The 27,406-nt window shown below is 39.6% G+C and overlaps 1 protein-coding gene across 4 annotated transcripts; it reads right to left on the reverse strand.

The window, feature by feature from the left end:
- Nucleotides 1-1,749: 1,749 nt before the first annotated feature.
- LOC118218192 (regulator of G-protein signaling 17-like) lies at nt 1,750-25,827 on the reverse strand. 4 transcript variants are annotated; one of them, XM_035400679.1, is made up of 8 exons: nt 25,632-25,826; nt 23,141-23,437; nt 22,501-22,582; nt 20,645-20,689; nt 14,260-14,388; nt 11,204-11,272; nt 10,613-10,844; nt 1,750-10,395 (listed from the first exon to the last, which is right to left on the reverse strand). In XM_035400679.1, exons 5-8 carry the CDS (start codon nt 14,364-14,366, stop codon nt 10,207-10,209), a joined length of 597 nt encoding a protein of 198 aa, XP_035256570.1. In that variant the 5' UTR covers nt 14,367-14,388; nt 20,645-20,689; nt 22,501-22,582; nt 23,141-23,437; nt 25,632-25,826; the 3' UTR covers nt 1,750-10,206. The 4 variants fall into 4 exon arrangements, with proteins under 4 accessions (XP_035256570.1, XP_035256568.1, XP_035256571.1 ...); XM_035400677.1 differs by lacking the exon at nt 20,645-20,689 and having other exon boundaries at nt 25,632-25,827; XM_035400680.1 differs by lacking the exon at nt 22,501-22,582.
- Between the last annotated feature and the right edge of the window lie 1,579 nt (nt 25,828-27,406).

Consider the following 27,406-nt stretch of genomic DNA (forward strand, 5'->3'; position numbering starts at 1 on the left):
ACTATCAAAATCTCATTTGAGAATAAGAGTGGTCAAGTTGTTAAAAAATTTTATTGGAGCAGATTTTACATTATTGTAGGCACGCTTCTTTAAAGAAAGTTTGCCTTGTTATATTTTCATCCTTTGAAATGAAAGTTAAGGCATTTTTGTCAAGTTATCTTCGTGCAAAGAACTTCATCCTGGTAAATCTACCAGCTTTATTAAAGATAAATGTATTTATTTATTAAGGGCTCATGAACTGTCCGCAAACAGAGAATTTAGGTAAGAGCCAAACTGAATATGGTTTTGGTAAACCCTACTTGGGCTTTCAATAGGGTTGCATGTTTAAACCTTTTCATCATTTGCTATACAAGAGCAGCAGGTCTGAATGCCTTCACTGCCCCTGTACTTTTTTTAAGCACTGTACAGGAACGATGCATTAGGCTTTCATGGGTTTTCAGATGGGGACAGTGACAATAGATGATGTGAGATTAAAAATCAACAAATTCTTTGATTACTCTGGATTTAAAATGATCAGGTCCTGCTATTGGGGGAACAGTTCTTTCACCTTGTAGTGCTTGCAATTCTGTGAAGATGATGGAGAATGTGTGCATTAGTGTTTAGCATATTTTTCACCCTTAAAATGATGGGCCATCACAAGGGACCCCGCCTTTCAGTGGGCACAAGCACTCCACCCTAAGGACATTATTCCAATTAAAGCATATCACAGATGTGTGGAATCTCTTAAGTACACTACAATGATTCTAAGTGAATCACAGAAGGACGCAGTGAGGATGGAACACTACTACAGGGTTACATTTCTACTATAGGGCTGCCCAACTCTGCTTCTGGAGACCTACTGTCACTCTCCTGTAGATTTTCATTGCAACCCTAATCTGGCACATCTGATTCTACTAATTAGCAGCTCAACGAGAGAAATAGCTGTTGAATGAGGTGTGCTTTGTTGGACAGAAAACCCGACAGGACAGTAGATCTCCAGGAACAGGGCTGGGCAGCCCTACTCTAGATTTCAGGGAAAAAATATGAGCTTATGCTGGCTGAATGTCCTGTTCACATCATCAAATATTCTCACACATATTTTTGGCAAGAAAATTGGACCGGAATGCGATTTGGCATTCATGCCATTGTGCAGAGAACTTTCCAGTACTGCACCAGATCAACATCTTGCTCAGAATTATACCACATGTGTAAAGCATTTGGCAGCTAACTGATGTATTTAAGACATAAATTCAAACAAAGAGCTATCAGACAGGTCACACACCTCTTTATACCTGACACCTGCTGGCAAATGCACTTTATCTGAGCTAATGGGTTTAGTGTCACCAAGGGATGCCAAGGGAAAGCCATCAACACTCTGAACTGAGACAGAGGCCTTTTCAGTCCGTCCATTACATCTGCTGACTCCTGGCTGATTTTTCCTACTCAACTCTCATCACTTCCAATAAGGAAATTCCATCTACCAGGTCTCCTTCACAAACTTTTCAGAAGCTCCCTTCTTCTCATTGGGCAGAATACTCCGTGTTTGTCCCAGATTATGCTACCTTTCTACAGGTTAAACACTTTTTAAAAACATTCTTAAATATGTGAGAATAATGGTCACTACTAAACAGTAGTTCATATTTAACTACATTTTCTTGGATTAATTTTCTTACTAGTCCTTTTTCCCTTGTAGACATATGACTGAAACAGTTCCTGAATTGCTGAAAGACAGCATAGCTTCTCGCCTAAAGAAGTCAAAACAAACATTGGTAAAAGTCTAAAAAGTGTTTATTGTAGTAAGGTGTTACATTTAAATTCAGCATTTCTTCTCTAGCAGCACTATGTCAGTACACAGAAATATTGAGGGCAGTTAAACAGGTTTCTCCTCCACAGGACAGCATTGTGTAAACAACTCAGCACCCAGAGTCTCCAGCATGTGAGCTTCCGGACATGAAGGTGTTCCAAACCATGAAGAAAATGTTTTCAAAATAAAATTCAACAAATGCACATTTTCATTATGACTAAAACAACTAAACAGAAACCTGGTCAGAAGAGAACAAGAAGTTCAAGATAAAAAAGGAAAATAGTGAATGATAACTTGTACATCAACTCCACCTTTACTGTCATATTAGACTGCCCCTACAGTATCTTCATCACATTTGGTCTTTTACACAATCCTACTCTTTCAACAGATTTTTCAACCACCTCTTCTAGATTGTGAATGCCAAGAAAGAAAAGTTTAATGAATGAATGATACCAGTCCCTGCAAACGTTTGACATGAGATCCCATGGTCATTCTTCATGACACATCCAGCTTTAGTGCCCTTTAGTGCTATTACAGAATTAGATTTTCTGAAGAAACTGATATCTTCTAAGAAAATAGGACAAATTAATATAGACGTCAGGGAGTTGAGTATTTGTTTATATTTCTGAATATATAGCACATGAATCCTTTGATTTGAGTGTAGAAGAACAATTCATAACACACACTTGCACCAAACCTGTATATAAATTTGTATTCAAAGTTTTTAGAATGAAAAGTCCCTCTTTACTGTTTTGGCAAGTTGAAGCAGAAGTACTGGGATCATATAAACATTTGGCACTTTCACGCACATTCCTAAAATAACAAAATGTATGCATTAAATCATGAACAACATAACAACATGGATCAAGGTCTTTTTCATTAATAGGCCTATTTTTTCAGGAAAGAAAACATCAAGACTCACATACTGGATCCTAAGGAGAGGATATTCCCATAGAGCTACTTCCATGCAGGACTGCTAAGAGTGGACATGACAGAAGAATAGTGACACTAAGGAATTTGAAAGAAGTCCATGTCAAAGCTTCTAGTGGGTAAACCAGTGAACAAACCCCAAGATGGAATATGGCTCGTTGAGAATTCCAAGACTTTGCAAAGTAGCTATGGCCATTAAGCACGTATTTCCCCATTAAAAAATCGTTCTATTGCAACATATTTCTGCAAAAAAGTACTTGGATCACAGCTGCCCAAGTAATGTTTTAATACCCATCATGCACACCTCCTGCATACATTAATGAGCACTCCTCAGAGTCCAGCTCTCTCCTCCCCACCATCTTTCCATCAGCTTTTAAGTAACCACCCAATGGTGAAGACCTTGGAAACACTAGAGATGCTCACAGCTATGCTAGAGAGGAGGCATGCAGGAAAAACAGGATGAAAATACCTTCAGTTAAAAAGGTAAAAACATTGACTGTCTCCTTCACAAAATATATGGAGGCTTACAAAACAAAATAAGATTCTTTGCCCTTGAAATCGCCATTTCACCGAACATGTATTGGTGTTCAGTGATCTAACGACCAGATCTATTCAGCCCTTTGTCTAAAACACACTGGGGAACATACCCATTCACAACGCCCAACAAAAGGGAGAATCTCATGAAATCATATTATCCATATATTTACATATCCTACGAATGTATCATGTTCAATCCACTAAAATTAGTAACTGAAACGGTCATTAATCTAACCAATGACTGGTATAACAAGGTCATGCAACATTTGAATTCAGCCAAATCATCTGAATTGACCCATCATAGCATAATCTCATTAATATAAAGAGGATCTAAGTCATTCTGGCAATTTTGAGAATCCACTGGTAAAATTTCTTTAATATTTTTTTATATTGTCAATACCACCTAAACATACTCAAATGGAAAACAATTTCCTCTCTCAAGGAGTTTCAAACTTACTAGTTGTCTGCATATTGCAGTACTTTTATACATACTCATACAGTATTGTTTATGATAAATAACTTTATTATTTTATTGAGTAAATGCATGCTGAATATAAAATATCACTTATCAATATCTCAATATCTTCAGTGCCTTACACCTTAGCATTTTTTTCAATCATCAATTGACTTGAAGGTATCCAAAAAGGATTCGTAAATTCAAGTCCATAAAGAAAGCCTAATATTATGGCATCTTAAATGCAGAAAATGAAGCAAATAAGATAAATGCCACATAAATTGTGGTTTTCGGAAATTGTAATCCCACCAATGACACTACAGTCTGAGAAACAGCAATAATCAAGTAACCAAACTGCTTCCAGACAGAATGTCAGAGAGGGACAGGGATTTCAGCTGCTAAGACATAATGACAAGCACAGGTCCTAACATGGGGAAAAGCCTGTAGGAGGCCGGGTATGAACCGATGATGTACTCTAGGAGCTAGCCAGCTCTACAGATGCCATAAAGCTGGTTTGTTTTTGCCACATTGACGCTAATTTCTGATTGTGTTTGAAGTTCTTAGAGAGTACCATCTACATCACTTAAAATTTGCTCTTCTCCACCCCTGGCACTGAAACAAACAGCCTCACAGAAGAGGATATAACAGCAATCCAAACTCCCTGAAAGAAAAAAAAACAACTAATTTTCATTGTCATTAAATAATGGAATCATGTCCTGCTCTTTCAGCACCTCCACATAAGACAGGGATAACTGTGTCCGTGACTCGTCGCAGAAATGCTACACATTGTGCTATGCTGGACGCAGAGGAGTTTGGTATTTCTCTAGCAAGGTTACACTTTTCAGTGATCCTTTACCTGTGTTCCACCCAGGTTTAACTGTACAGGAGGAAGGTGTGCAATGCACAGGCCCCACCCATCAGTCTTATTGAAATGCTGCTTCCCCGTGTCACAAAATAGCTCCGCCCACAAGAGCACCCCACACCCAGGTTATAGCAGAGCTTCCCTTTAACTGACCTGGACAAGCAGAGAAGCTTTTATCTCAAACAGCATTAAGGGTTCAGAAAGAAAAATGAGTGTGTAGGTCTGCTGGATAGGTAAGCTTGTGAGCCAAACATGTTTCTGCACATGGAAATCCTGGTTCACACCAAAGCAAAGCATTGGGGGTGCCTGCAGAGAATACTAATCAGCAGTCTTTTTGGGCTTTCATTTTTAATTACTCATTTTAACACTGGTCATCAATCACAAGATAATTTGAATTTTGACAACACACCTCATCCAACTGGTCAAAAGTGAACACCACAGCTGGACAAGAAATCCAGTTTTTAAGTTACAGTCTTATGGGTATAGTGCGGGACATCCACTTAATAATTAAATCTAATTAATAATATAATTATTACATGTGTGAAATTCACTGAAAAATAATTTAACAAGGTGAGTGTTTTAGCGATTAAGGGGATTGTTTATTTTTCTTCGTTACATTTATCTATTATTCAACAATTTTGTAATAATTTAATGATACGAATCACTACATAAGCGTTATTTTAAATGTGCCATCTTTTGAATGTTTTTTGTAGTTTTCGTAAACTTGCTAATGGACAATACTATAGTCGCAGGTTTTTCAGACATTAGTGGGGCTGGCCTCACAAAGATGGGGTTATTCGTCATGCAACTGAATGGGGGAATCTGCACTAAAGATTCCCAAGCATTTTTGCAAGCATTCCAGTGTAGTTTTTACAACCTCTGCTACACAGAGCACCTTTTACATAGAGCTGGAGATAATACTCCACCCTTCAATATCAATGTCATTATTAGAGTGGAAGCAGGGGGCACTGTTGTGCAAAAGAAGCAGGATGCTAAAGCTGAGTGGTTGCAGCTGATTATACACCAAGCTAATCCTGTGCCCTGTATCAGTGGAACAAAGATAAAAGATCATTTTCAAGAACAGAAATCTGCTACTAATCGCTACATCCCTATACCGAAAAACACATGACAAAAGGGGGTTCGGCCAAAGTCGGCCAAAAAAAAACTACAAAAAAAAAAAAAAAACTCAGTGATATGACTTAGTTTGAAGAGATCCGGTAATTAACATGAGAACTGTGTTCTATATGTCTAAACCAAAAAAAAAAAATCAGCAAAACATGCTCAGGAGCTAGGACAGCACACCAGTTCATCTCATAAAACGCTAGTTCATCTCCTCAAAAAACATTAGTTCATCTCATAAAACACCAGTGCATCTCCTCAAAAAACACCAATCAATCTCATAAAACACCAGCTCATTTCCTGATAAATCACTAGCTCATCTTATAAGACACCAAGTCATCTCATAAAACACCAATTCATCTCATAAGACACCAGTACATCCCATAAAACACCAATTAATCTCTCACCTAACCAGTGTTGGATGAAGTGAGACTTATTTGCACCAGACATGCCTTTAAGAATAATATGATATACTAAAGCACACCCTTAGGGGAAATATTACATACAGTAATATCAATAACACCCTTAGTGGAAATATACCCAGTAGTATCTAATACACTCTTAGGGGAAATACAATGAATAAATAGATTGCTTGTTAGGTTTATGCTTTAGTTCTTGATTTAATTTGCTTATACTCAAAAACAAACTGCTGAAATATCAAAAATTTGTACTCAGTTAGATTCTTTGTTTGATTTTGTTATTCTGCATTGCACTACAGGCATTCATTAATTCCTAAACGAAAACATGACCCCCTAACAAAGTGATTAAATATTACTGCTACTATGCAACATGTATTACAGGAGAAAAAAAATAATGAAGGTACAATTGCCACACAGCACTGAACAGAAAAGCCAGTGTCATGTGCGTAAGGGAATCGGAAGGCAGCACAGAGGTAGATACTTCTGCTCTCTCTGTCCTTGCGCCTCGCACCGTCCTTCAGCCCAACGACCTCCTCTCTGAACTGACTCAACGCACCATCATGAACAAACGAAAGATCACTGTACTTTGATTAAACGATTGTTCCTTTGAACCTATAGCTGTTTGGATTGTACACAACATTAATAACTGCAAGTCTAATACCACGTGCCTCCTTTATTAAATCAATTTTCATGGGCCTGAAAACAAATACAGCATATGAGCCAAGCAACCATGAAATAAGGGGCTTGTAAAACCGTACATTCCATTCAGAGTGTATTTTACATTTATAATGCAGTGATCTGCCACCCCATCAAGATGTCATAACACAGCCACAATTTAGACAAGACAAATTTATTTAAAGTCTTTATAAATGTTATTTATACCATCACAAAGGCATATACTATATTCTCTATATATTTTCTTGATATATTTTATAGAAACAAAAAACAAGAATACATTTTTGCTGAAGAAGTTTGAAGAGTGTCAGCAAAGGGAAATGTAAACCATAGTCCATTCAACACAGCCAAAAAGCTCTCTAACTTTCCCACATTACAACAGTAATATATTTGCATAGGCAAAATGAGATTAGCCCTTGAACATTATATTTCCTGAATTCTTTAAATCTAAAAATCTATTTCAGTTGAACACAATTAAAGAAACGAAAAGGCTGCTCTTCCCTAATTCTCAGTATAAAGGGGCATTTCCCCTGTGCACATTGTCTTTACAGTGTTAGGATTCAAGTAGATCTAAATAGGAACTGTACATTGACAACTAGATGAGAAATAAATTAACTGACATGAGAGGTAGTGATAAATCCTAATGAAACTCTCAAAGGAAAAAGTAGATAAGGCCAATATTCTTCCATGAACTATAAAAGCATTAGTGACCATCTACCAGTCTATACCACAAATCAGACCACAAGTCCTCAACTGTTTGAAAGCGCTCAGATATGGTGCTGTGCAGCTTCTCACTTGTTTTCCACTAAATGAAGTCAAAAGAAAATAGGAGGAAAAAATTCAAAAGGCATTTAACCTATCCAGTAATTTAAAAGCAGTGGTTGTGAACACTGACATTATAGGACAGTGAGGAAAGCAAAGACATTTTCCCCCATCAAAACAAAACATGCATTAAAAACACTGTTCGTGCACAATTGGTGTTCCCATAACCTGTCATCACTAAAAGAGTGAGTCTCCCTGGCCATTCTGCAGTGAAAATGTAAACTGGGTAAAAATGTAACACGCAACATTATTTCCTCACTTGGCAAGCGTGCCCATTCAAAATTCACACCTAACTGTAAACAAGTACATTTTAACCAAATACGAGATCACCAATGGAGATCTAATGTGGATTCAAAGGAGCCACATTTAAAATGAATCTATTGTACTAATAAATTGTATGTTCAGTACTGTCATGCATGCATTTCAATGAATGTTATCCAAAGGTTAGGTTTCTTGTATGCTGTCATCGAATTGCCAGTGAACACTTGACTATAATCGACCATCAAAATGTTTATCACCATCACCAACAGAAATGGCTGTTAATATTTAAAAGGGTCTTTTTCCAAACCACAACACAAGCTCATAGAATACTATCTAATTGCACTTAAATGTTCTACAGGATTGTCCCCTGTTTGAACTGATCTGATGACTGGCCATGAAATGTTGGCAAGTAGCCTTTAAAAAATCCAGAAACTGGTGGCCAACGCCCATTTGCTATACAGTTAACACTGATCTGATTGGTTTGATCTAGAAAAGCCCATATGCTATCAGTTAACACTGATCTGATTGGTTTGATCCAGAAAAGCAGAAATTCTGTTCAATTCAGACTGATGTTATTGGTTTGATCCTGCGTCATTCTTTCAGTTCAAGTGAGTGATTTTGATTATGTACACTGCCCTTCAAAAAATTGCTTAATCATGCACTGATTTCATCAAAAGAAATGGTAGGCAGAAGCCAAAGACTTGGAATAAATCTTCCATGTTCAAATGGCCAACTGGCCTTCAATTCAGGAACACATAAAGGAGTTATCCCTCAAAGGGGAATGAACATTTGCTCATATGCAAATGTCACAACTTCACCATCAAAACAAATTGCTCTGTTACATATTTGGGAAGTGCAGTACAGTGAATATGGAATATAGATCTTAAATCTGAACACTTCCCAGGAAAAACCTTGTGGTTTTGACTCTCCTGGTTGAAGAAATCATTGGGTTGAGGTGTTGACTCTCCCTGAACTTACAGCAAAGCGTTTCAGACAAATCCACCAGTCTGCAAATAAAAGCTGAAGCTATGTATGCCGTAAGGCCCTTTCTAAACAATGTCCTGTGATCTGTAAGAAAGGTGTTTTTAAAAATAATTTGGCACCCAATGTGGGGCTGAACATGTCTAATTCCCATCCTAATTTGGAATGTCCAATTATCTGCAACCGCAGCCACGTTCATGCGCAAACTCCACTGTGTAGACATTTGCGATTCTCCTTTTTCCCCACACCGCAGACCCCTAACTGACTGAACCCACCCGCATCCTGAGTGATGCATTCGCCCTGTGGTGCTACCGGCCACAGTCGGCACTGGCACAGTCCAGATTCCATCAACAACCGTGGGGCTCATCGATGTACCACTGCTTGGTGCTTTGACCAAATGAGCCACACAGCAGCCCCTGGAGGGGTGTATTTCAACCAGGCAGTGCTGCCCCAAATAACCAAGGCGCCTAACCGCTTCCATTTAGAAGCACCAACAGAAGCCCCTCCCCTCCGCAGTTTTCCCCCCAAAAGCTTAAAAAAACATTTGCCATTTATTTCATACATTACTATCTAATTTATGCTTCTTTTCAATAATAATTGAATAGCTTTTCAATAGCTGTGCTTCTTTATTTGTGTAAAATGTATTTTGGGATGGGGGGAGGACTGGTACAGTAAACTGGCTTTTTCAGCTCTTGTGTTCTCATACAGGCTTTGTGATTTTTGCAGAGGAAAACACATTGAGCTGTCCAACCACTCTACAAATTTAGCCCTTATTAATCCCAGCGTCTGTACTGTAATGAAGGAAAGTGCTTGGATGGCTTAAAGTGTATGTGGCATTGCTGTAAGACACCCCATCTCCCAAAAAGACAACAACTATCAGTTAATTCCCTTTACTGAAATGATGAGCCTGTTCAGGGCAATTCTAAAATAAACTCACTCCCCTTCCCAGGCCACGGAGAAACTGCCAGTGAGTTAAAATTCAATAACATGCACAACCAGGGGCTCACCATGGACAAGCTCTTAAACCTGGTTAAACAACTCAGAGGGGAAAAAACATTGTTTGAAATAGGTTCAAATGCGTGAGGTGTGAGAGAGAGGGAGAGAGAAAGAGAGGGAGGGAGGGAGGGAGGGAGAGAGAGAGGAGTACAGTACCATAATTACAGGTTTGCCTATTTCTGTCTTGTTTTCAGAGCCTGAGTGGTTCTTCCTGGGAGCTCACTTATAGTGAAGCCCAAGGGACACAAGCAGGCATATGAGATTTCACACTATGGTTAGCTCTTCGTTTTTTGTTTTGTTTTTTTAAAATAGGAAATATCAAACCTTCAGATTTGGACACTTTCCCTGCCCTTTTCTCAGCAAGAGTTTAGGTGTCCAGACAGGAGCTTCTCTTGCTCTCCACGAGCTCCCGGTAGAAGGAGGAGTTGAGGAAGCGAGGGTAGGAGTCTCTGTGCATGAGGGTGTAGATCTGCAGCTGGGCCTCCTCGTACATGTCCCTGCTCGGCTCTGCCAGGCTGTGGTGAATGCTCTCTCGCACACGCGAGTCCAGGCTGACCTGCACGGAGACCGGTTGTTAGGGGGACTCCTCACACTTCCTGCCCTAAGCTGCGTCTAAAGTCCACCGCAGCATATTCCCCATGCATAAAACCCTCTGCAGTGAGGGGATACTTCTCTCAAATCAGCAGAAAAATAACAGCCCAAGTTGCACACCATTTCAAAGGAAGCACGAAAAGGACCCTGATGCTGGAAAACGGACAGACATAAGATCCTACCTCTTTTGGGGAGAGTATGGAGACGTAATCTTCATAAATGATTCTGGCCTTTTGGTCGATGGCAGTCCGGTTGGTCTCCGCCTTCAGCGCTTCGCAGGCCAGCCAGAAGAGCAGGTTCTCCTCGCTGTACTCGGAGCGCAGGAACTGGCTGAAAACATTTCGGCCCTCCTGGGAGTGCATCATCTTCTCAAAACTACGCGACCAGGACAGAACCTCCTCTAGCGTGGGGGGTCTACGCACACAACACCAGAGCCAAACAGTCAGGACTTACACCGACCAATAAGGCTTCAAGAAAAAAAAGGCTTTTACTCTGTAAATGTGTGCACATAACTGCCAAACACAAACGACTACACGTCTGAGCTAGGGCTTTCGGTTTTCCACATACTGGAGCTTGTCATTTTGCGTTTGTTGTATTAACCTGCCCGTTTACAATCAAATATGCAGTCATGACAAAATTATAAAATAATTATAAAAAATTCAACAACAAAAAATTTAAATGATTTTATAATTATAAAATTATTAAAAATCAGACTGACAGTCCAGTTTTACTTTCAAGATGTCATGATATTCCAGGTTCTCAAAGTCACTTACTGTTCTTCAGTCGCTTCAATACTGTCCATTTTTGTCTGTCCTTCAGTGCGTTCCACTCGGTCTTCATTCCTTTAACAGAAAAATGGACAGAGCTTCACCACAGCAAGCCTACACATGCTCAGCCTATGCTGGGGGAAATATATTTGTGCAGCTGTAAGTCGCTCTTGATAAGAGTATCTGCCCAGTAATTGTAATGAAAACTCAATGTACAGTAATGTTATATATATATATATATTAGTTACAAAAAACTAGTGATAATCAGAATTCCTCAAAGCAATAGAGATGCTAGAGAGAAACTGAAAAGGGGACAAAATGGCAAGAAGTGAACTGTGGAACCCCCCCCTAAGCAGCAGCCACAGTCGGATCTCAAAGCGCCAATTTACCACTTGCTGAAGAATCGAACAAATATATCACTCTGATCAAATATCTCTCTGATCAACAGATAAGAATAATCTGGCTGCTCCCTTGATCCATGATCCAGTCCAGTAAATATACATTTTATATATTTACTGGACTGGAACCATGATCCAGTCCAGTAAATATACATTCAACTTCTAAACAAGTAACTTCACTATTATCACGTATGAACCATCACAGTTGTCATCATATTTGAACCGTCAGTGTTATCACATATGAACTGTCACTGTTGTTATCATCTATGAACCCTCACTGTTGTTATCATGTATTAACCCTCACTGTTGTTATCATCTATGAACCCTCACTGTTGTTATCATATATGAACCGCCACTGTTGTTATTATACATTAACAGTCACTGTTGTTATACTGTAGATGAAATGACACTGTTACTGCATTTAATTGCCCTGAATGCTCTGTACTCCCTGTCATCCTGTCATCGGAGCCTTAGGTTTTATGATGATAATTCTGTTAGAACGTACCGATTATTTCATCATCTCTGCCCTGTAGGCCTGAAATCCCCATCCAAAATATCAAATAGTTTCCTGTCATTACAGTCAGTGATCTCTTCTCCACCCCCACACCCAAGCCCACCCCCACCCACCGGCCCCCATGTGACTGCCCGCCTTCTGCTCCATCGCCCTGCTCGACACTACTCCCCTCTACTCGTTTAGCAATTTATAGCCACCAGGGCAGGAACCAATCACCTCACAGACTAGTTACAGATGTCACGCCATCGTAAATTATAAATAAATAAAAACTGCGATTCCGGTGCAGAAGCACGATGCAACACTGCCACTAAAGGTGAGCTTTAGTTACACAGCTCTGCTTCTTTATAAATACAGTGCTAATGCTCTCAAGCCTGAGCTTCCAGCCATAGCAGAACAGTACACTAACGCTATTCCGGTTCTGTCATCTTCAGACCCCTGATAATATCATCAGCATCAGTTCTGATAGGAAAAGACACAGAATTAAACATGGCTGTTTGCTTTCAGAATCTGGGTTCCTTCAATGGGAAAATTCAGTCGTTTTGCTCCATTACATGCATCATGCCTTACAGCCCCACTCCTGCACGCATCTTGAGTCTCAGACTGTATGTGTACAATAAACTGGAAGTCTATTTAGCCTCAGAGTGAATTTTTGTGACTTCTCGGTATGCTCGTCAAAGTCTCTATTGTGCTAGCATAGCTGGACTCACTAGCCCGAGGCCCTACACATGCTGAGGTCTCTAAATATAACGCATGTTGGGCACAGCTGTTTAGCATGTGATGTGTGGCTGAAAATAGCTCTTCACAGACAAGATAAGGCAGCACATAATTAGGAATGGCGGCGGAAACACTGCTTTATAAATGGGGTGGTGGAGGCTGTGGAAACCCTGCTCTAAAACAGGGAGGTCCTGCTTTCTCAAGATTTTCTTTATTTTTTCTGAATTTTTGTTGAATCATTTGGTGTTTGTATGTGTTCCATATAGTGCAGCACTCACATGCAATGGAATCTCTGATTCTGCTACTTTCTCCAAGACTGATCCTGCCTGCCCCCCAGGACTGTTCCCCCCTCCCTTTAAAAGTCACTTTTAAAACAAAGATGATTTGATCAGCTAATATGTACTACATTGAGCACAATGCACAGTGCTTTACACTGATGTTCTCACATTAATTAGTGTGTGAGATTATGCTCTGGTATTCAATGCTTCAGCCCTGCTCTAATGTTTCTATTGGTAGGGAGGACCCTGGCTCTACTGCAGTCATCACAAGGCTGCAGTTCTGTTCAACAAAATCACTCTATAAATGGAAGACAGGCCCACCAGTCGCAGCCAAACCAGATCAAAACAGCATTCTGCGGCCCTGTTCACAAAGCGTCCACATGCCCACTGCTCAAGCACCCTCTGCAGGCTGTGACTGAGAGTGGTGACACTCAGCATGCACAAGTCTGCATTCTGAGCACAATTAAATACAGACCAAAGCCTTCAATGGAGAAACTGTTTCCAACTTTCTACAGTTCACTTGGCAGCCGGCATTCCCATGCCATAAATAAAGAGCTGAGTTCTTTTATTTATCTGTATTTTTTATTTGAGGAGGAGGTGGGCAGTCTGTTCCTCTCATGGTGCTACTGAGCGGGAGACATGCAGGCTCTGCCTCCATCAGCCTCTGCATCTCCCCCGTGGCCCCATGTTGTTTTACAGCTAGAGAAACTGAGCCGGTGAGAAGCTAGAGTTACCCAATCAGGACCTGACAAATTTTGGGGGGGGCAGGGGGGGTTGGGCCAAGATGAGATCATATCTGGGGCATAGGTGAGTGTCCTGTAGATGGGGCATAGGCAAGCATATTATAAATGGAGCAAAGGTGGGTGTGTTATAAATGGGGTACAGGTGAGTGTGCTATAAATGGGGCACAGGTGTACAGGTGAGTACTTATAAATGAGGCACAGGTGAGTGTGTTATAGGTGAGTGTGTTATAAATGAGGCACAGGTGAGTGTGCTATAAATGGGCCACAGGTGAGTGTGTTATAGGTGAGTGTGTTATAAATGAGGCACAGGTGAGTGCCTTATAAATGGGGCACAGGTGAGTGTGTTATAAATGGGGCACAGGTGAGTGTGTTATAAATGGGTCAGAAGTGAGTGTGTTATAAATGTGGGACGTACCAGGGGCATTTGCAGCATCCGCACCAGCACAAACAGCAGGTGTTGGGTCTCAGGTGGGCTGGTGCCGGGGGGGGAGCCTCGATATGGGGCTGCTGTCTCTTTCTCATCTCACCTGCTGGGGCTCTGAGGCTGGAGGAAAAGAGAAAGAGGCTGATTAGTGCCTTTCACAGGTACACAGAAAGGATACTTCTAAACACTACAGGAGCACCAGATGATCTTCTGTCTGAACTGATGCTGATGTGGGACCATGGAACAATTGCAGAGTCTGCCTACAATATAAATGCAGAGCAGTTCCCTCTCTACACAGAACTAACAGATATAAAAATACAACATAACATTCCCAGTATGAGTCAGACCAGGTCTTACTGAAAATGCAGTAACATACTTTACTGTATGTGATTTTAAGGGCATTTACAGGGGGATGGGGGGGGGGGGTTACAACGCCCCCACCGACACCCCCCCCCCCCCCCCAATATTACAAAACAGGCAAAACATCCACCCCAGTAATATATAGCATGATAGTAAGACAAATTATTTCATAGAAATATATGGGGATTTCATGATGTGATTGGGATATACTGATCAGTATGCTTGGGTGTTTGTCAACTTTCAAAGTTGGGTTCCACAACTTTTGCCATTTCCCTGTTTTTAGTTCCTTCCGTGATTTTTCGGTTGTTTCAGATAGTAACCGTAACGTAGACTACTACAGTATAATTTGTATAGGCCTATGCATTTTAACAATAGCCTATTGGCAAATGCTGCATGGGAGAAACTAAGTGCAACAATGCCCTGGGATCAAGATTCTCGTCCTTGTCAGTTGTTGCAATCAGATGTTCAACGGCGCCTTTCAACAGTGTTGATGATCTTTATAAAATACAAGCAAGAATCCACAATAGCTGCACGTGACCTCTTCTTTGGCTCATGACCAACATTTCCACAAAATCTTGCAAATCTGTGAATCCATTCGGGATTCCAGTCTTTTTGTGATAGGCCACGCCCATCACCATGCCCCCTCTTGGTCAATCGGCCTGAAAGTTACTCAGCTGTAACTTCCGGTCATGGCCAACGTCCATGCCACATTTCAGCCTCCTGGGGCAAAAACTGTGGCTGCTACAGGGTGGGACACTTTTGTGGACCAACCGACCAACCAACCGGCCAACCGACCCGCCCGACAGACAGAGGTATAGAGCTGGGGTCGCAGCTAAAAATGCATGTGGATACATTAAATGAAGCCACAAACTAAAAGTATTTTGACCATTATAATCCCCTGAGAGTCTAAACCAAAGGCTTTAATAGTTGCTTTTATCATTTATTCTTTGCTTAAATACTGTATATAAACAAAAAAGCAGCTACCAAAATCGTGCTACCAAAAACAGCCAAGCTACTTAAGCAGGAAATGCACTGTGTTGCTAGGCAATGGCAACACTCATCACTGTTCACTGCCTCGACTTCCTGTCACCCAACGGCAAGCATTGATAGCTTCCATTAGCCACATAAGTCAGCCTTTTTCCAACATTCCCAAAATGTCCATTACGCTCACTGCATTATGCTCAGTACCAACTACAGTTCCCTGCTGCCCTTCTGCCCTGAACTTGCCGGCCCTGGCATGCTGGGTATCTCTGCCCCTGTTCACAGCGTCCTCACGTACACACACAGGCGGTGTATGGGCCCTGAGCCAAATGACACAGGTATAATGGGGACCAGGCTCATGACCAAGAGTGATTATGAATATTTCACACACATCAGAAACTAAGGACAAGTTATAGCTACATCATGCCACCATTTTTGTCACATTGTAAATTTTAGAATTCAATAGCAACTTAAATTATTAGAAAAATAAGAAGTTACTACATTAGAAGCATGTTACACGGAATATAGCCTACTTGTCTCTCAACAAATGCTGTTTTTCATTTCTCTGGAGAATTACTGCATTAATAAACACCACTGTTTTTAGCTTCTCCTGTGAATGAACACATTAATAAACCCCGCACTGCTTTGTTTCTCCTGTAAATAATCACATTAAAAACGCTGCACTGCCTTTCACTTCTCCAGTGATTGATCGCATTAATGAACACTGTACAGTTTCACTTCTCCAGTGAATGATCACATTAATGAACACTGTAGTTTCACTTCTCCAGTGAATTATCACATTAATGAACACTGTACAGTTTCACTGCTCCTGTGATCACTCACGTTAATAAGCACTGCACTGCCTTTCACTTCTCCAGTGAATGATCACATTAAGGAACACTGCAGTTTTTTGTTGCTCCTGTGAATGATTGCATCAGTAAACACCACAACTTCATCTTTTGAATTTTTGCCAACAAAAAGCATATTTATTACAAAATGTTCCTGAATACATGGCCTTAAAAATGTGAGCAGAGGGAATTTGAAAGTATCACTGTCTGATCAGAAAAGTGGTGAATTAATTTTTAAGGAGTGTGTTACATCTTCATTGCGCTAACATTACCATTAGTGCCATTAGACTTTAGTAGGACAAACGCACTGGCTGCACATCAATTATATGGGGTTATACAGGAGCTACTTTAGTAAGACAAGCTAAATTATTTCAGAATGAGAACATTTAATGTCCTTTTCTGAGCAGCTACATAGTTAACCTTCATTACTTCCCAGAGTCAACTGAACCAAGCTTCTGTATTTCATACGGATTTTAACTTTTAAATGTTCACTTTATGTGAAAATGGTTAAAAATAAATCCATTCAAACATCAATTAATTTTATACATGTTTAACATCCGCTATATTTAGAGCATGGTTTACAGACAGCCTTTTTCATATGACATTCTCTTTCATGATATCCAGAGCATGCATTATACTGATAGCCTTTTTCATAAGAAACTCTTTGTAATGATATCCAGAGCATGGATTACACTTACAGACTTTCTCATATGAAACTCCTTGTAATGATTCCCAGAGCATGGATTACACTACTAAACTTTCTCATATGAAACTCTCTGTAATGATATCCAGAGCATGCATTTCACTGACAGCCTTTTTCAGCTGCAGCTGTAATGATAATCACAGTGCATTTTACAGTGACAAACCTTTTTTGCAAATCTTGTAAAATGGGATGGCCGGTATTCTATGCCGCCAAGTTACTAATTTAAAAGAGTAAAACTTTGCAGTTCCTGTTTCTTCTTCACTAGTGGCACAACACTTTTGGATGAGCGACAGGCAGGGTTCAAATCCCCCTCGGACTCAGGAAAACCTCTCACTCATTACACTACCTTGCTGGGCAACTAAAAACAAAATATTTAATCTATTGCTTTTACATCTGTATAATCACTGCGGGAAACTCAATTATATTACTGTATTTATGTAACTACAAATAAAATACACCCACACTGCACAGTTCCGCTTTTGGAATTTTCACCGAACATTAGCTACCTTGCTAACAAGACAACGGACCGAGTGTATAACGTCAGTACAGACGGTTGTGAAATCCAACTCTAAAATCAGCGTTGCACTTCGGGGTCCGGTAGGTAACGATACGGGTCGTATAGAAACTGGCGCAAGATAATGCATGCATATCCATTTTCTTAAAAAGTGACAATGTCAAAGACATCTAACAACCCTTTCTACTGTTCAATACTTTTAAACTAAGCTACTGTGACCTGCAACGCCACATTTTGAAATTTGATTGTTAGCTTGCCCTATATATCCGCTACCGACATACAAACAATTAGTAGGTCTGTCGTGTACAATAGCCCCTTAAAAATGCTTACATTTAAAAACATGAAATACACTTTCATTTATTTGTCATTCAAGGTAAAGGAAAAATGATTGACTCCATGCCTATTTTTCTTTAAGCTAGAATGTGTGTTTGCATGCATGTATGCGTATGCATGACTCTCAGCCTACATTTATATGAATGATTATTATCACTAACTCATAACAAACATAGTGCCAAAGTTACTTGAAACAATTTAGCACTGCTTTGAAATACAGCTTGTTTAATTTGTGTGAGAATTTGTGTGAACTTTTTGCAATTTTGATATCAATACTTTTAATGGCAGGCCTAGATTTGAATGAATGACAGCGCTTTGTATGTGTGAGTAACTTGGCATTTTTGTACATTGAAAATGTGTTTTTCATCAGATACACACTTACAGAAATGTGATGGACACTTCCATTGCTCAGCGGGACACACAAATAATAGATTTTTTGAAGACCTGCATTGTAAAAAGCATAATTAAAGCCATAATTCCACTCAGAAAAATATTGGCAGCAATTACCTTATTTGCTGTATTATAAGCAATTTTTACTTACCAAACATACTAAAACAAATACAAAACAAAAATAAGAACTTGCTGGTGGTTATGTCCTCACCTACTCCATGCCACAAACTCCACATTAGTCCCTCCTGCATTAGAGAATCTCAGTACACACACATGCACGCACGCACCCTCATAAGCGTTTTTGCAATTAGGTGTTTGTTTTTCTGCAACACAAAAACACGTTTTCGAAATGCTGTCGGCTTTCAATCATAACAGAAAAAATAATGAAAGATGACCTACATTTTTACTGCTTAAAATGAGCAACACAACACAACGGCGCTGTCCCCAGGAAACCCCTCTCTACAGCACGCATCACATCAGCCAGAATATTCAGGTCCCACTGAAAGTGAACATGTTCAATAAAATAAAAGAATGAATAACCAAATCCAATTCTGATATTATACATACGATCCAATATCAAAATAAGAACTACATAGAACTATAAGACAAAATACAAAAATGGCCCTGGCCGGTGCCTAGAAGGCACTCATGTAGGAGCAATTCCAGCATCAGCTCAACAAGACAGCATTTTGGCCCCATATTGACTGCTCAGTCAAGCCTGCAGTGCATTATGTGCACAGCTTTGAGAACTCATTTGACCTATATAAAATATTAACAAACAGATGTCAGATGGCATGAGAGATATTCAGAGTAATACCTGGGCACCCCATTCACTCTGGACAGATAGCTAGCTGCAGTATATAAAATACATACTGTACTAAAAAAAATCCCTGATGGTCTGCACCTATACATATACATTAGCAAAGAAATGTTAGCATGACATAACTTTCATTTAGCAGAAGCTCTTATCCAGAGCAACTTCCAAAGAAAGAGAAAGAGAACTACAATAATTAATCTGGAAGTATACCATCATTTTACAAACTGGAATTATTATCCTAACCTGCACTGCAGACTGGAAACCAATCCACAAGGACTATAAGGAGAAAAATTTTCCATTCAAGATCTCTTCACTGAAAGACTGTGCCTAGATTTACCTATACAAATTAAGTGAGCTTTTATGGTCATATATGTTTCCGAAGGAGCTAACTTTAAGGCAAAGTGAAGCTCAGTGGATTCTGAGGATATTTCAAGTAAGAAATTTCAAAAACATCTATCCGATATACCTTCAATTAAGCCCATGATAAAAATATTATCAGCAAATTGGTCAATTAATAAGAGTTATGATTTATGATCACATAGAGTCTATATTGGTTTGACATAAATTGTGCATGCTCACATGAAACTTCAATTCCCTGGATTCACTTTGAGGCAACATAGGTAACAAAGGACTTAGATGACGCTAGTAGCCTATATAAGCATTGTGTGCATGCACTCTGTGTACAGTGCTTGCATGCTCTGTGCATGCGCTGTGTGCATGTGTGCATGTGTGTACTGTTTGCATGTGTGTGTTGAGTGTGCATGCATGTGCTGTGTCTGAATGTGCATTCGGTGTGTGCATGTATGTGATGTGTGCATGTGTGTGCATATATATGATGTAGCTGCACGTATATGAAGTATGAGCATGTGTATGATGTAGCTGCATGTGTGCTGTGCGTGCAGACGTGTGCTGTGTGCTGTGTGCATGCGTGTGCTATGTGTGCGGATTGCATGTCTGTTCTGGGTGCATGAGCATACTGTGTGCGTACTCCGTGTCTACTGTGTGCATGCGCGTGTGGTGTGTCATTCATGTGTTGTGTGTGCAAGCGTGTGCAGTGTGTGCATGCGTGTGATGTGTGCGCATGTGAGTACTGTGTGCATGCTTCCTGAATGCTTGAATGCCCGTCAGGCCCTCTACCCTGTTGAGCAGATCTCTCCATGCAGCTGGGTGGTGTGTTCTGCCCTGTGCACTTTACTGCACAGATTCCAGAGCCGCTTCAAATGATGCATGGCATGGGTCACGGATCAATGCACAACCCCACCACCCCCACTCACAGCACTCAGCCATGAGCAGCAACGCCGTATCACAGGCCCAAAGCAACATAGATACTGGCATTTCAGCCAATGACAACTCAGCCACTTCTCATCCAATACATCCAATAAGATGATCATTTACTTAAAAAATGAAATCAATCACTAGGTATGCCTTACCTTTACAATGCTTTTGCAAGGGGAACCTATTTCAGGCATTTGTTCCTTTTGAAAGAGAAAAAATGGAGTGTAATTAACTAGAGGGTTCACACAACAGGTGCATGCAAAGGCACCCGACTGCATTTGCCTGATTCATTATACTACAGATAGACTGCAGTTTACCTTATAGACCCTGTGCGACCACTTTTATTCCATTTCTGTGATGTTTAAAGTGTTCATTAAGCCAAAGGAGAATGATTTGTACTTAAGAGGGGGAAATAAAAAATACACATTTTAAAAATAAATATTCACAAGTTCACTTTTGAAAGACGGCCCACTAAAAACAGGCTCACTCAAGAATTTTGTTAACTAGATAGCAGAACCACATTGGTTCACAGTAACAACACTGACTAAGAACACTGAATACCAAAAAATGAATTTCAAAAAATGGGATTTTGATTTAATTTTCTACAAATCAGCGTCATATTAAGATGGTTTACCAAAATATAAAACTACTATGGTTTCACTTGCATATCACATTTACGAAACTTGCTTCACGGACATCAGCTAACTGACAGCAAATCTTACACTGGGGAGTAACCTCTGGGCTACCATCTGAAAATACAAAAATTTGGCTATAACACAGAGTCTATATAAATATACCAGTGTTTTAAGAAACACTTTCAAATGACTAAATATGCTTGCTAAACTTCAAAACAAATACACAAACACAATACAGTTGTCCTGGTCTCAATTACCAAATGTTGCCTGCCTCAGTCATGACTCACATAAATTTTGAATGCTACAATTAATTATTGCTTCCCCATTATCATCAGAATGCTATATGATTGATGATTATTGGATGATTACCAATGGCCAGTATTAATTATGGTAATTAATATGTGAGTGGATACATCAGGTGACCAGTTAATAAAATTAACAAATGTCTAATAAAATGAACAATGTCAAATGCTATTAATAACAACATAACATTGAAAAGATGCATGTTTGCAACTGCATAAAGCTTTATAGAACATTAGCATTCACTGCATAAAGGTTTATTGAGAGCAGTAATACAAGCACTTACTGTATAAAGCATTATAGAGAGTATTAATGCAAGCGATCAATGCATAAAGGATTACAGTGTGTTGTATTATAAACACTCACTGCAGAATGCATTATAATGCTTAGCAATTCAAGCACTCATTGCATAAAGCTTTATAGAGCATGGCAGTACAAACATTCACTGCATAAAGCTTTATAAAGCACAGTAATGCAAATATTCACTGCATAAGGTTTTACAGAGCACTGTAATGTAAATACTCCCTGCATTAGTTTATACAGTGTATGTTGATATATATGGTATGCTGATTGAGGGAATCTTCACTAATCAATGAAATACTGAATTAGAGTGATGGTAATTTGACTAATCTGCAACCAATTTATTGATTCAGTCTCTTAAATGACAATTCTCCTGTTAACCTTCAGTAATGGCAGTAATGTAATGATGCTTAAAGCATTTAAGAAACCTTCACAGCCAATGTTTTGGATTTAAAAACACTTTTCAAATGATGCTCTTTATTTGTATAAAAAACACTATCAATTATACACAAAATGTTTCCTGTGAGCACTCTATTGTACAGTTTTAATATGATTTAATATTTTTACGTACATCATGAAACATTTATTTTCTATTTTAATGTACCAAAATACATTTTAACGTCAATGTTTTATTTGAAAATGTCCGTTATACATGTGTGGGGAGTGCTGATAATGTGCAATGAATGTTCTTCAATTCTCTTTCTGTATCAATGAGAACAGGCAACCAATTTAGTTAATACAGAACGTTCTTATTCTATCGATGGTGTTTAACATACCCGGCAACTGCAATTAGCATGGAACCAGAGTAACGAGCTGGTCAGCATTCGCCAAACAGGACTACAACAGTCCGGTCCAATTCTATATTCAAGAAAAGGGGAAAGACTTCAGCATAACCCATGCTGGTCTAAAAATATTGATGCACAACAACTGAGCCATGAAATTTCTCATGCTATCTTCTATTTTTATTACTATTTATATGCCTTTTATATTTGGAAATCTATTCCTCTGCCAGTTTTCGCTCTGGATTATTTTGCTTAAAAACGAACTGATAATTTTTTTCCAAACTTCGTAGCATGCTCAAGGATGGTGCCCAAGCTTGGTTTCCTACTGCACGTCAACATAGTGGCTTCACAGTGAATAGAGAGCATGGTCCCCATAATCACTGCCTGAAGCAAAATGGATCATGTCTCCTTCACTGTCCTCCTGACACCAGAACTGGCTGGTTCCATAATATAACTGCTATGCATTCACTTGAGAAAATGAGGAAAAGCTATACGCATTAAAAATGTCAGATGCGTCACTCTAAACTGATCCCAAATATCTGCCGTTAAATGATGGTTTTGTTTCTTCGTACAGCATGTTTAGCAGTAAGCTGTGGCGTAACAGCGGCATAGGTTGTGATAAAACCGCACCTACCGGGCAGATTAGTGTGAATGTGTGGACTGGGGCAGGAGGCTCATGGTGCTGAGGTAAGCGGAGTGGCCGGCAGGGGTCGGGAAGCGCTGTCTCCTCGCTGCTCTTTCCTCACCATGCTCCAGACGGGGTGTGCTCGCTGGGACAGCAGGCCGGGGGCATCTGGGGGGAGGGGGGTCGTGCAGGTCCTTCGGCGGGTGGGGGGGGGAGTGGCTCTGTACTCCAGTTCCTCAGTGTGACTCAGCTTACAGTGCAGAAATCAGTAACTGCTGAGAGGGTGAGGGAAGCTGAGCATCATATCTGAAAGGCAAACACCAGGCGAAAAACACAAGCCACTTCAGTACGGTCTCACTGCACAGGGCCTACAAATCAGGGATATTCATCATCTCCATTTACAACCATTAACAACCCCTTTCTCCCTTACAGTTACCCATATTTTATTTGCATTTACAGTACATATAAGGCATACTGACATTCTGTAGACAGTCTCATCCAAGCACATTACACAGCTTACATTATTTTGTATATAACCCATTTACACCGCTAGACATTTACTGAAGCAATTCAACTGTATAATGGATAATGGGTGAATTTCCTTGAGCACAACAGCAGTGCCCCACCAGGGAATCAAACCTGCAACCTTGGAGGTACAGCCCCAGTTGCCCAACCATTATGCTATATTGCCATATTGGAAAACCCCATTTACCATGACTTTAGGTCTGAATTCCATTCTGGAAAAATAACCATAGATGTCACTGAGGCGGCTGCTAGCAAAAACTAGGCAATTACGGAAAAATCACATGTGATTTCAGTACCAACCACTAGCAGGCTTGCACATTTTTGGATTTCATGTCACAAATCAGAATATAGACGGAAAGTTACGTAAATTATACTGAAAATGTACTTACATTAAAATGAATCCTATCATTCTGAATCTTAGAACCTTAATATAATTCCAAAGTACCAAATTTAAGTAACGTTATGCTCTTCACACTGGGTTGAACTGATTGCTTAATGTTCCCAATTTTAAAAGGGAGGCTGGCAGGTTAGAATGACACATTTAAGGGTTAATACTGTGGCTAATTCAAAGCTGAGAGCCCGTGGTTCAGCAGGACTGGGTGAAAAAGAAGTAAAGAGATTGTACACTAATGTCAAGGGGAAAAAACTCATTTCTTTCATTATTTAAACAACAACCGGAAAATACACAATAAACAGGATATATTTGTCATTTCAAAAATGCTCCATGTTCAGAAGAATGAAGCCGAAAAAAGAGGAAAGGTGATAATTTCATTTTAATTGTATAACTGTATTTTTTCCCATTTACAATAGAATGGATATCACAAGCTTTTGTTCGTACCTACTGTATCCTATCTACTGCTAGCTACAATGTAGAATTATCAATATTATTTTTTACAGTGAACACAGGTTAATGTACAAAAATAATGTACAGGTTAATTTGTTGATTGTGTTGATTAAAAACATATCTGGGAAGGAATTAACTATGGTAAAGCACATGGTAGAGATCTGGAAACTCTACACGCCAGTAAATCCATCTGGTTATGTTTATGAACATTGCCATATCTGTCACTGTAACCATAGAAATTCAGCTAAAACTATGGGCGGTCTGAAAGATTGACAGCTTTATTACGGCCTCGTGCAATATCCAGTTTAATGGCTTAAATTCACTCACCTGACATAGCTACCTAGTTTAGTCAAATATATGTAACATAAACCGTGGACTTCGTTGCGTGACCAAATTATCGACTGTCTCATTCGCAAACAGATCGACTTTAGATAAATAAAGGAATAGCCTACATTTAAATGGTGACATAAAACAATAACAACGATGAGAAAGTGAGCCAGCATGCATTGTGCTCACTGTAGTGCCAGTTTGCGGCATATATGCTGCGTTGTGGGCGTTTAGTCTTATGTCAGACCACAGTCGTAGATCAAAAAACGCTACTCGAACCTTTGATAACTAAATCTCTCATAGAATGGTTGCTGAAAAGGTAGCGAGCTGGCTATTAACACGCAGCGATTCACAACACATGTGGGCCAAACCCTCAAACATAGGTAGGCTACCATCAGATCAACCCAATGACTGCTCTAACAAATCACAAACTCGTTTTTATTTTTTCGTATGCCTGCTTGTCATTAATGTATTCTATTCTTATCTCGCTGTCGCTGCCTTGGTGTTTTTGCATCGATTGCTGTTGCAGCTGTAAAATTCGAAGCATATCTGAACTAAGTCACTGCGGGCATGACAAAACGATCCCATTAACAACAAAGACACTGCATTGCCATCTGAAACGTATATTTCAATCTGTAAAAGTACCTACGCGTCGGATGAAAACCACCTCAAATAAAATAATAATAATGCAAAACATCCGCACTTTATTCTGTATTTTAATATCATTTAGGCTATGCACGACGAAGAAGCAATAGCGGGTGGGATACGACGGCATGCAATATAGAAATATACATGTAATCTTACCATTTAAATCCTAGACGTCAGTCTGCTGTTGTGGTTACTTTGAAAGTGTTTAATGTTGTTGTTTGTTAAAGCACACGGTAAAATTGCACGCTGCCGTTCGATTTCCATCGGAGGTGCTTTTCCTCCATCCGCCCAACTTCAGCACCGAGCCAGTGGAGACGCACTGCGCATGTGCGCTGTCGCTGTCAGCAGCGCCTGCCGAAAGCTGCAGGAGAGTGCAGACGCCGAGTTTTACATCAGGTTGCAGTGTCTCCAACATGACGATGCTCCAAAAAGCTGTTCGACGCGCTTTGATGAAAGGAGAATACGTATTGATTTAGTTTTGTAATCGGAACCACAGCATTGAAATGTTGATAGAGCCAAACATACCTACCGATTCTATGAAGTATGTTGTCGGTAATTTTTTTTTTTTACAAAGAGCACTTCGCATCAGTGATAAGTGATTAACTATGAACTGGTTAAATTAACCTTCCGTCGCCTGATTAATGATGGTCCATAAGTTGTGTGATAATTTAAAATAGCCGGCGACGAGTATTTAGGTACGTGCAAGTCTTTAAAACGTCGTATAGCGTATAGGTTTGCATTCATTATACATTTTGATTGGAAAAAGCGTATGGGCCAATTTAATCACCGTCTTGCTTCAGTTTCCTTGATATTCTGTATATAACGTTTTTTACTCTTAAAGAACACGAAAGCCGTATTTAACAGAATCAAGAGTTGGGGAAACAAAAGGCTAAAATTATTAAACCCGCCATACACAGGCTATAATTACAAACAAAGTAAGGAATATTCTTGTTTACTTGAGCCAGCCTGAATTGGCGAATGGTAGCCTATTTAATACGGTAGCCTATTGCAATATTTAATAACACATGGGGTATATGTATTGAAACTTTATGAATAAAAACGAATTTACAGCCACGAAGTGTTTACAATTGCTTAGAAAATATAGTTAGTGTAGCCTATCTAACATTACCAGTGGTTATATAAATTATGATTAATACTGCGGTTCATGTTTTCTTAGGCATTGCTAATGATAGATTGATTTTTTCACGTTTTTTCAGAGCTGCCTGTAGGCTACATCAGTTTGTGCTCGGTAGCTTGCGTCTGGTATGAATTGATCTATGACATCCAGTCATATCAAATCTAAATGCAGATGTACTACGTTAGAGCAGTGTAAAGGCCAGCTGATGCAACCATTCAACTACACATTCTACCCTTTCCAAGGTCATTCTAAGTGGGGGTGGGGGGTTCAAGGACAACCTGAGCCACCATCACTGGATCAGTTGGAGGTGCCATGTGTGGGTCATGTATTAAGATTTGAGAGGGTGCAATCAGGACACAATATATGTGATTTATCTGAAAGTTAAATCATTTCTGAGATAAAATATATGAAATGTGTGTAATGGATATGAGGAATTCTCATTAAGTAGAGACCACAGATGCCTATATTATCTGTATATACTAAGGAACCACACATCTTGGGGTGTTTCTTGGTCCAGACATACCATATTTAATAGTTTACATGGGGCACAGCATATCTCTATATGATTAGAAATTTACAGCGACTACCAAAGGAAGTATTTCTCAAATTTACGGTAAAAGTAACCTTCCATGAATTCAAAAGTCAATTATGTATGAAATCAAACAGAATATTATTAATGACATGTATGAAGTATCTTTCAGTGAATCTCATAGACAACATGAATGCAGGTAACTCCATCCTAGTGTGAACTAGAATGACAAGTCAGACAACACATGAAGTCATAGCAATTATT

The sequence above is a fragment of the Anguilla anguilla genome, chromosome 18 (assembly GCF_013347855.1).
Source record: "Anguilla anguilla isolate fAngAng1 chromosome 18, fAngAng1.pri, whole genome shotgun sequence".
Taxonomy (NCBI): Eukaryota; Metazoa; Chordata; class Actinopteri; order Anguilliformes; family Anguillidae; genus Anguilla; species Anguilla anguilla.

Bases quoted from the DNA above. Each gene is read 5' to 3' on its own strand.
- LOC118218192 (XM_035400677.1), bottom strand. From the start codon at position 22,520: ATGCTAATTGCAGTTGCCGG. The intron at 14,389-22,500 runs GTATGTTAAACA...CTTTTCCTCCAG, and splicing joins ATGCTAATTGCAGTTGCCGG to CCTCAGAGCCCCAGCAGGTG. The intron at 10,396-10,612 runs GTAGGATCTTAT...GTCTCCGTGCAG, and splicing joins CCATACTCTCCCCAAAAGAG to GTCAGCCTGGACTCGCGTGT.